This window comes from Musca autumnalis, unplaced genomic scaffold (assembly GCF_047663935.1).
Source record: "Musca autumnalis isolate F117 unplaced genomic scaffold, ASM4766393v1 scaffold_1, whole genome shotgun sequence".
Classification (NCBI taxonomy): domain Eukaryota; kingdom Metazoa; phylum Arthropoda; class Insecta; order Diptera; family Muscidae; genus Musca; species Musca autumnalis.
The window spans coordinates 96780268-96790502 of record NW_027411644.1 but is presented as its reverse complement, the minus strand read 5'-3'; the positions used below and the strand labels follow the sequence as shown (position 1 = coordinate 96790502).

General features: G+C 35.0%; 1 protein-coding gene across 1 annotated transcript; it reads left to right on the top strand.

Annotated features, from left to right (window-relative positions):
• The first annotated feature begins 4537 nt into the window (after positions 1 to 4537).
• Sirt7 (sirtuin 7) lies at positions 4538 to 9323 on the top strand. Its single transcript, XM_073985686.1, has 2 exons — positions 4538 to 5191; positions 5790 to 9323. The coding sequence occupies exons 1-2, from the start codon at positions 5000 to 5002 to the stop codon at positions 8733 to 8735; spliced, it is 3138 nt and encodes a 1045-aa protein (XP_073841787.1). The 5' UTR covers positions 4538 to 4999; the 3' UTR covers positions 8736 to 9323.
• The last annotated feature ends 912 nt before the right edge of the window (positions 9324 to 10235 follow it).

The window sequence follows — 10235 nt, the reverse complement described above, 5'->3', positions numbered from 1 at the left end:
CTTTAAACCGAAATCACAATCAACGTTTGAGTCAAGATTTGCATTACTTAGTCCCGATTTACATTAGGCGAGTTTACTTGCGGCAATTTTTCTCGTTCCTTTTTAAACTTGCCTCTTGCGTTTATAAAAGGCAATTCTGTTCCTACAAGTTTTGTGTTCAAAACAATGAAAATAATGTCAAATACGAAAAATATAAAAGGAACTGCCTGAAAATTGCCGGTACGAGCAAGTTTTTTCAAAGTTTTTGCCCATTCGTTCGTCGATTTCATGATCAAAGATACAATTTGGTTTTCATAGCGATTGACGTTTGTATTCGTGTGACAAACAGATTCGTAACATTTTACAAGAACCAATTTTTGAACGTGTAGGTTTTAGTACGAACTGTTCGTGTGAAAGGCAAGCATTTTTACAAAAACAGCCTGTTAGTACCGAGCATAAAAATTACAGCCAAATTCTATTTTTCAGATTGAACACGTGTTTATATCAAATTGAATGCCGAAACGAAATGTCAAAAACATGGTAGAACAAGAAAAGGTAGCAGCAATACCCAGCTGACTGAACTGGGTTGTAGTGTTATACTATGTTTACATTTACGAAATCCACTCGATTTCAAATGTCAATTCCATAGCTCAAACGTCAAATGAAATCCAATCGATTTCAAATGAGTTTTCATTTGACGTATAAGCAAAGGAATTGACAGTTGAAATCGAGTGAATTTCGTAAATGTAAACATAGCAATAGTGTCAAATTTCATATGACATTTTATACATTTATTTCTATTTCGATGTACGTTAGGGACATATATTTTTTGAGAAAAAAAATATATCATTCGGAAAAAAACATTTCCCAGAAAGACTTCTTCATATCAATGATATGTAACCTCCTCCAAGTTGGAACGATAAGCCGCGCAGTAAATCACCGCTTGTAGAGGCGATACAACATTTGTTAATATGTGAGGTATTTTGTTAAAATTAAAAAAAAATAAAGCCCTAATAAACATGTGCTTCTTTGATTTCTAAAACAAAACATTGAAACAGCTTCTCCTTTTTCTAAGAATTTCCAGCGACCCCAAACTTTTCTGCAAGAATTCTACTTTCTTCGAGAATTTATGCATTTAGAGGAATGATGTAGAACCATAAAAATTTAAAATGTAACGAATTTTCATTCATGTTTTCCAAAATATTCAACCAAATGTGAAAAATTATTAGTTTTTTAAATTCCAATAATTTATAGACATTTCCTTGTTTTGTTTACAAATACAACTGGCAGTAACGTTACAAACAAAAACAAATTCCTTTGTGGTTGTTGTTCGAGTTGTATTTGTTGTAGTATTAACTTTACCTTATATTTGTTCTACCATGTGTCAAAAATGAAGCCAGGCGAAGAATTCAAAAGTTCAACAATTTCACTTTTCTGCTCTGCACCGAGGCGGAAAAACTAAGCAAAAAAAAAAAATGTATTGTGTTCTCGCCTTTAGCGCTTTTTGGCGGGTTATACTATGTTTACATTTACGAAATCCACTCGATTTCATCTGTCAAATCCTTTGTGTATACGTCAAATGAAAACTCATCTGAAATCGATTGGATTTCATTTGACGTTTGAGCAATGGAATTGACAGTTGAAATCGAGTGGATTTCGTAAATGTAAACATAGTATTAACCTTCTTTATGAGGATTTATTTGAAGCATGGTTTAATAAGAAAGGTTAGCCAAAGCTTTATGCCATTTTAAATTTTTTCATTCGAGTATGCCTAAAACTTCAAAACAATATAAACAAACTGTGTATGTGTGTGTGGTGTTTGAATAATATGCCAAACAATTTTAAAAACAATCGAATTCAATGATTTTTAAAATTGTTTTTAGACCATTTGTATGGAAGAAATTGGTGAGATTTGCATAGAAACAATCAGTTTATCATATCCACAACTCGATTATGTGGAGAAAACTTAACTCTTCATTCAATTTTGGCGTTTTTTATAAAATGCTCAAAAATGCATTGTAAACAAACCCACTTGTTGCTTTTATTTTGAAGTTTTAGGAATTCAAGAAAAACAAGGGTTCTATAGATTTTTTCATTTAAATCTACCTCTTTACTTATACCATGATTTGAAGTAATTATAAGCAATGGAATTGACGGACTTACTTTCTTACACATACATAACCCAAAAGCAGCGACATTTCTATTTATTTCAATGGATTTCAGGTTATGGGTTTTTATTCCGATAATATCGATAGGCAAAACTATCTATCGATATTGAATTTTTAATAATAATCGATATTATCGATAGTGCCATCGATTTTTTGCCAGCTCTTATATGAAGGTTTTACATCGATAACAATAATCGGGCTATTTATCACACCAAACGTCAAAATTTTGGTCTGTTCCAGTACTGCACATTTCTACACATTTTTACTATTTTTTTTCGATAACATAAAGGAAAAATCGGTTATCGGAGTAAAAATGTGTAGAAATGTGTAGTACGGGAACAGACCATTTGTTCACAATAACCTTTGTGTGCGATTTTATTAACTATAATGCATTTTGAGAACTAGTGTGAAAATCAGCTGTTTTTGCCGTTGTACCTATATTATTGTGCCATGATGTGTTCGCAGCTTTCCATAAATTAGTTGATTACCCTGCGTTTACACATGACAGGACAGATAAGTACATGTATTTGTCAAAACCCCAAAACTTGCCTCTGTGACGTAGGCGTCCAGACAACTGCAAAAACAGTTGTCGATTTCTTTTTGTTTTCCGTTTACATATTAGCTTCGTTCCAGAACTAAAAAGTTTTTATACATTTAACACATTTTGCACATTTTTCCCCGAAATGCGTTCCCGTACACCACAAAAGTTGCAAAATGTTCACTTCTCTTTGAACAAAAATGGCGCTGAATAGCTTTCTCTTTATAAACTTTTTACACGACAAATTTGAGCGAGCAAAAATGTGCAACATGTTTGTAGGCTTCTGATTCGCTGACACGCCGACTTTGACATTTGTTACAGATTTTTTGACGTTTCTGCCATTTTTTGTCCCCGTACATTTTGGAAAAATGTGTGCGTTGGACTCATTTTCGACAGTTTGCTCTTTTGACACTTTTATCATTAAAAAAGTACTGGAACGAAGCTATTTTGTTTTTGTTCATGTTCTTTTGTTTTCAACACATTTCAATTATTATCTCACTTATGTTTACAAAAATGCCAAACATTTGTCTTCCCTACTGTCTGTGAAAAACTGATGGACAGCTGGGAGACAGCCGACAAATGTATGTATGTGTTAGTAAACCTGGGATGTAATTGCAGACAGTCTGTCTTGTGTAAACGCCTAGTTAGAAATCAGCTGATCCAACTGGAAAATTCTTATTGGACAAATTTCTTTTTATTGGATATTTGCAAGATCTATTTACAACGGGCTCAATTCTGTTTCAAATGAAAAAAATATGAAGGAAATATTTTTCATTTCAAATTTTTGGTCTGTTCCAGAACTGCAAGAATCTACTAATATTTACTATTTTTTCGATAACATGAAGGAAAAAATGTTATCGTAGTAAAAAATAGTATCTTCTCGCAGGTTTACAGAGCATTTCATAGAACAAGAATCCAGCCCTTTAAAGCTGGGTACACATTGTCAGTTTTGAATGACAACTTTGTTGTTGCTTGCTAGTGTGGCCGTTCATTTTTGTCATTCATCATGCAACCACAAAACATTTTGTTTGTTTTCATTTGACGTATACGCAAAGGAATTGACAGTTGAAATCGAGTGGATTTCGTAAATGTAAACCAAGCAAAACATGGTTAATTACTGAAATTATAAACATTTTAATTGTACCGATTTTTGTCGGTAACTCAAAAAATGAGTTAGAGAATCGCTCTACTGGTCACGTAAGTAGCACAACAACAACTCTATTTTAGCCAAAAATTCTTCAAGATGTCAAAATGTTTGTTTATGTTCTCATACAATTTATTCACAATAACAAAACATTTGAAAGATTTGCGTTTTACGCCAACTAATAATTTCATCATGGATATTTGGAATATGAACTCTGGTTTTTCTTTATTCTACTTCACCCTTTAGGCCGCGGCACATACGGTCCGTTGAGCGTCACGTTACAACAACCACGTGAAAACTTCAAGAACCAACTTGGCATCATTTACACATTTTTCATGCGGTTGTTTTTTTTAACGCATGACGCGACTCATAACGGACCGTATGTGCCGCGGCCTTTAAAATCTCGACCTTCGATCGAACGACTACCAAAGTCGGCAAAGAATAATCGACTCTTTAATGTCGAAAATATCAGAATCTCGGAATCAACGAGAAATGAAAGAGGCACAATCTCGGAATGTGAAGAAAAACAAGTAATAAAGTCAAAAATCTTGAAAGGGGATTCGATCCAAATGAAAAAACGGATTTTTTCAAAAATTGTCATTTGCCAAAGTTTTTTTGTTGTTTTTTCTTTCCTTCGTCTTTCCATCTATAGATCCATTTTAGCATTTTTCGATCTATAGATCCATCTAGTACCGCCATTTTCGATCTATAGATCTTTTGTTTCGCTTTGAACCGTCATTCGCATTGTTTATTTTGTGTTTTTGTGTCTCACGAAAAGAATAATTAATAAATTTAATGACCAAAATAAAACATCAAAATAACTCGCGCTAAACGAAGATAATATAAAAACAAGAATGGATTTATATAAGTAACGCCAATAACACGGAAGAAGCAAAGGAAAACACCAACAATTTATTAATGAAATGTGTGTGAAAAAAGCGCAGGCAGCTTCTTTCGTCTCTATATTTAACCAAACGTCATCCAGCAGAAGGGGGGTTACTGATTAATCCAACAGAAGTACCAACAACAACACAAATAATAATCAAAACTATCAAAAAACGTTGGTACGTACGACTCAGCAGTGATTTGGTGGTCAGACAAGTTGATGAAATAGACAAAACTAAAAGGAAGGAATTGGTAATTACATGCTGCGAATATTCAGCAACTGAAATGAGAGACAATCATCAAAATATCGATCCCGATATGGACATTGAAGATGTGGAATCATCATCACAGGATAATGATATTCCCACAAAAGAAGAATCTGCCAAGGAAGCTCTGCAAACATATCTAACACGAGCTAAATTGAATCCGGCCAAAACAGATAATGAAAAGAGACGCAGAAAGGATACTATTCGTAAAGTAAATAATTTTTTTGATATCAGTTATTGTCTATTTTAAATTTGTTTTAGGTGTTTGGTTGGATAATTTGCGCTCAATCCAATTACCACCAATAGCTAGCTATGATTTGTGCCTCCTCTATGTTGTGTAGATGTGCTGTACACTGTACTTTATGTGTGAATGTTCCTTTTTGTTGTTATTGTTGTTGTCGTCTGGGATGGTGGTGGTAGTGAGTGGTATTTGGGGTGGGTGTGTTTGTGCACATGATAAAAGTAAATGTTGTTACACAGTTGCCAAAGCTTATGATTTTGTTGTGGATTATGATTGTCCTTTACCCTGAATAGAAATGTTTGTGATTGAAAAGATAATAGAAGCAAATTAGTATTGAAAGGAAATCGTACATATACAATTTAGGATGGAGTAAGTTAAACGTATTTTATCGTTTGAACATATCTATATAATATATTACCATCCAGATAGGTTGGTTGTCGTGGCGCATTTTCAGGAGATCGGAATTTATAAAAATTTCGTCCTTTTCAAACTTATGACCAGTTTTCTTTTGTTTTGTGTTTGGTATTGATTCTAAACTATTTTTCTTTCTCTTCTAATTTCCTCCCAGATCTATTCAATATATCGAAAATGTGAATCAACTCATACTCCCGAAGAACGTCGACTTTTGGAAAAACATCCGGAAATTGTGAAACAAGTTAAAAAACGCAGAGAACGTGTGGAAATTTACAAAGAACGTGTTATAGAGAAAGAAGATGATATTGAGGTTATTGAGGGCAAAATCGAAGAATTGGCCAGTATTATATTGCAAGCCAAACACTTGGTATGCTACACAGGTGCTGGCATAAGTACGGCAGCATTAATTCCCGATTACCGCGGCAGTAAAGGTATTTGGACGCTCCTTAAGAAGGGAGAAGATATTGGTGAACATGATTTATCTGCAGCTAATCCAACATATACCCACATGGCTCTTTACGAACTCCATCGGCGTGGAATTTTGCGCTATGTTGTGTCGCAAAATTGTGATGGCTTACATTTAAGATCCGGACTGCCAAAATCATCACTATCCGAAATTCATGGCAACATGTACATCGAAGTGTGCAAACACTGTAAGCCGAACTCAGTGTATTGGAGGCTTTTTGATACCACCGAAATGACTGCCCGTTACTGCCACAAAACCAATCGTCTTTGTCACAAATGTTCGGAGCCACTGAGCGATACAATTGTGCATTTTGGGGAACGTGGTAACATACGATGGCCTCTCAATTGGGCTGGTGCCTGCCAACATGCCGAAAAAGCTGATGTCATTCTATGTTTAGGGTCAAGTTTAAAGGTACTTAAGAAATACACCTGGCTGTGGCAAATGGATAAACCGCCACGACAAAGAGCCAAAATTTGTATTGTAAATTTACAGTGGACACCGAAGGATAACCTGGCCCAAGTGAAAATAAATGGCAAATGCGATCGTGTTATGGAGTTGCTAATGAAACATTTGAAGATTCCAGTACCAGTTTATAGCAAGGAAAAAGATCCCATATTTGCCCATGCTACACTGCTCATGCCAGAAGAGTTGCACACACTTACCCAACCGTTGTTAAAGCAAACGAAAGATGATGACGAAAAGGATGAAACGGGCACACAATCCAGTTCAGCTACTACGGCAGCTGAAGAAACCCAAGACTCGGCAATGAGTTGTGATGAAAGTTCCTGTACGGGTACTGCCACTGAATATCATCGCATAGGTAAGGGACCACGCATACGGACGCCACTTAAACAAATGGGTTCAAGGATTAAAACCAACCTGGAGTTGAAAAATAAAATAAAACAAGAATTAAAATTGGATTCAGGTGCAGCTAATCCGAAGAATGACATAAAAGCAGAGGAGGATAAGAAATCGCAAATCGTTGTTGGAAAAGGTTTGGGAAATGACTTCTCTGGTATCCTGCAAGCAACAAAACAGTATTCAAATGACTCCCCAGTGCTTGGGACAAATGCTTTTAAAACTGAAAATCCAGCTCAAACTGCTGTAGGGAATTCGTCAGCTGAATTCATAAAACTGAAAGATATTGTATCAAAGATTGCAATGAACAACAATACTCAAATTATTGCCACTACAAAATCTGATATTAAGACTGAGGACAAAATCAACGGTTTGTTGAAAAAGGAAAATGACACTACAAAACCGAATGGTCTTTGTGCGGAGCTAAGAAGTGATTCTAATTCTAAAGATGCTGGATGTGCTGCACCACCTTTAGTGCCCAAAATTGAACCAGATTTACTCAACGGCCTGAGAAGTAAGGGTTTCTCGGTAGAAATCAAAACAGACAATGGATTTTATCCAAAAAGCGCAACTCTTCACAGTCCAAAAAAAGAAATAAAACTAGAGCCCAGTAATCCACAACAAATGGCGATAAACTCTCCAATAAAACTGGAACCCAACAGTGAGGTATTGGCTGAAATTGCTGAACTCCATAAGAGTGAACAAATGCTAATCAAACAAGCCACAGAACTGACAAACAGTACCGAAGAATTTCTGGAAAAACTTGGCAATCAAATGGGCATAAAAAATCCCGCCCTAACAGATGAACCCAAACTGTCATTGGTACAAAGTGACAATAGCTTGAATAAACCTTATAATGGCCTTAAAATTCCCAATTCATTGAATCAAACCCCAAAAACTCCAACTCAATGCGTTGAAGTGGCGAATACAAAAACTCCCCAAAACAATTTCCCTTTGCATATTTTAAAGAAATTGCCCAAATGCATACAAGTACAATTCAAAACTGATACTGGCCTAGAATCACAACCATTTAATGGTTTAAAAAATAGCGGCAATAGTAAAATTTCCACTACGATAAGCGTAAAGGAGCCTCCACCTTTGGCACCCATACAAATGTCACCCACCCCCAAGTTGGCGCCGAACCCAAGAATAGTACAAGTGCAAAATATGGCAGCAGATTTAGACGAGGAAACTTTGTCGGCAGATGAAAAACCACCCGAAGATGAACATGTTGATGAGCACATCGAATCACAAATGGACATTTTAAAGAACATGTCCCTGTCATCACCCAAGAAGCTGGGCGATCTAACACCGCAAAGAAGACCTTGTCTAATACGCAAATTACCCTTGTGGTACGATGCCCGTTACGCCTATTCCGGCCTTCATAGTATAGTTTTCCCACCGCCCGATGATCTCAACATTTGGGATTTTCAAGTTGTGCCCAATTTTGCCATGAATCGTTCAGCTGCCCGTTGTGATTTCTGTTTTGATCAATATGCCGAATTCGAATGTCAATTCTATAAGAAATTCCACCTCAATGAAAGGAAGCACAAGAAAAGGGCCCGAAATGGTCGTTTTGTACTCTGCGATTGTTGTTCATATACCGACGAAGATGATGAGGACGATTACGATGAAAATATATCACTGGCTCATATAGCAGCCGCTGAAACAGCCAAACGACAATTGCATTTGAATAATACATTTCCACGTAAACTGGCGCGAACCCAAGCCGGTTGGTATGGCAAGGGTTACAAAAAGAATCGTAGAAGAAAATAGTCAGCAAATGTGTGCGAGAGAGAGAAAAATCAATAGGCTAAGTTATAAGTTATCTTAGGCAATAGATTTCTCTGTTATCTCAAAGGGATTAAGAATAAAAAAACTAAAAATAATATTGTCCAGATAAAAGCTTCCATCATCACGATTTTTTTATAATACTACGAATAAATTAGTTTTTAAGTTTAGCTTTTATTTGTACTTGTATCTGTTTAGTTTTCACAACTTTTGTACATCAATCAGAGAAATAATTTTGAACGTTTTATTTATTTAATTGTACCTACTATGTAAAATTGTAATTGCGCTCTATAGTATTTTAAGTACATATTTGTATAAACTTTCAGTTTATGTTGGTATTTATATTATATACTTATGTTGTAAATGCATATTTTATATGTTTGAGTCCTTACTACTTTTATATTTTCTATATTTTTTGTATTGATGCATAACGTTGCCATTTGTATTTATTGACGATTTCTAAGTTTTAAACAAAACCAATAATTTAAGATGTAATGATGACAGTGTTGTTTATATTTTGTATAAAACAAATGCTTTTATTTAAATATAAAATTATGTTCTTTCTATAGAAAACAGTGTGTAATGTCTGCTTATTTTTAACATTTCCGAATGAGTTAGTTTTGATGTGAAGGACACGCATCTGCATCCACTATTATAAGTGTGGTCCGATACAGAACATCTCTGTGGTTTTCTGAGGAAGTAACATAAGGCTACTATTGACAATTTCGAGTTATTGGTACAGCTACATGTTACCAATAACTTCTTTCAAAGTTCCACAATATATCCGTTTTAGAAAAAGCGAACCTTTCCTATGACCCACTTTAACTTTTCGTTTTTATGAACATAACAGTATTAATAAGACAGCTGAAGTGGCCCATTATACAAATATATTTATGCAAAGGTGGATAAGAAATATTATCCACCTCACACACTAGAGCGGCAATATTTTCCGATAAACTAGTGGCTAGTATTAGTATTTTGGCTCAGTTACTATTATATTTTGATCTTATGAATTGTAGGGATCTCAGTTATAGTACGGTTACATTAGATTTTTTGCCGGGTTAATCTACTTCATGAGGATGTATTTGACGTTTGCGCTATGGAATTGATATTTGAAACCCAAACCCACTGGGTTAATCCGGTTAAATGTAATCGGGGTATTATATTACTTTGTGTGGTAAGATACACACATTTTGTTAAAATATTTTTTCCGTATAAATGTTGTTACTCTATTTTTTTCTTTTTGATTGCCACCCTGTGGGCTTTTTCCTACCCAAAGTTGATCAAAGTTTATATTTTCATCGTAAAATCAATATCAATGATATACCTGCTTTAAAATCTTCCGATTCTTTGGAAAGAAGTTATCCTTATCCGCCATTGCGAGTAAGAGCCTCCTCATGTTTTCAAAATTACACAGCAAAATGTACATATTTGTAGTTCTTCTATGTCTATAATTACATTAGACAATTTTCTGCCATGTTCATA

What these genes read in the sequence shown, in the direction of transcription:
- Sirt7 (XM_073985686.1), top strand. Translation starts at nt 5,000, where the DNA reads ATGAGAGACAATCATCAAAATATCGATCCCGATATGGACATTGAAGAT. An exon ending in GAAAGGATACTATTCGTAAA is followed by an intron (nt 5,192 to 5,789) that starts GTAAATAATTTT and finishes ATTTCCTCCCAG; the next exon opens with ATCTATTCAATATATCGAAA.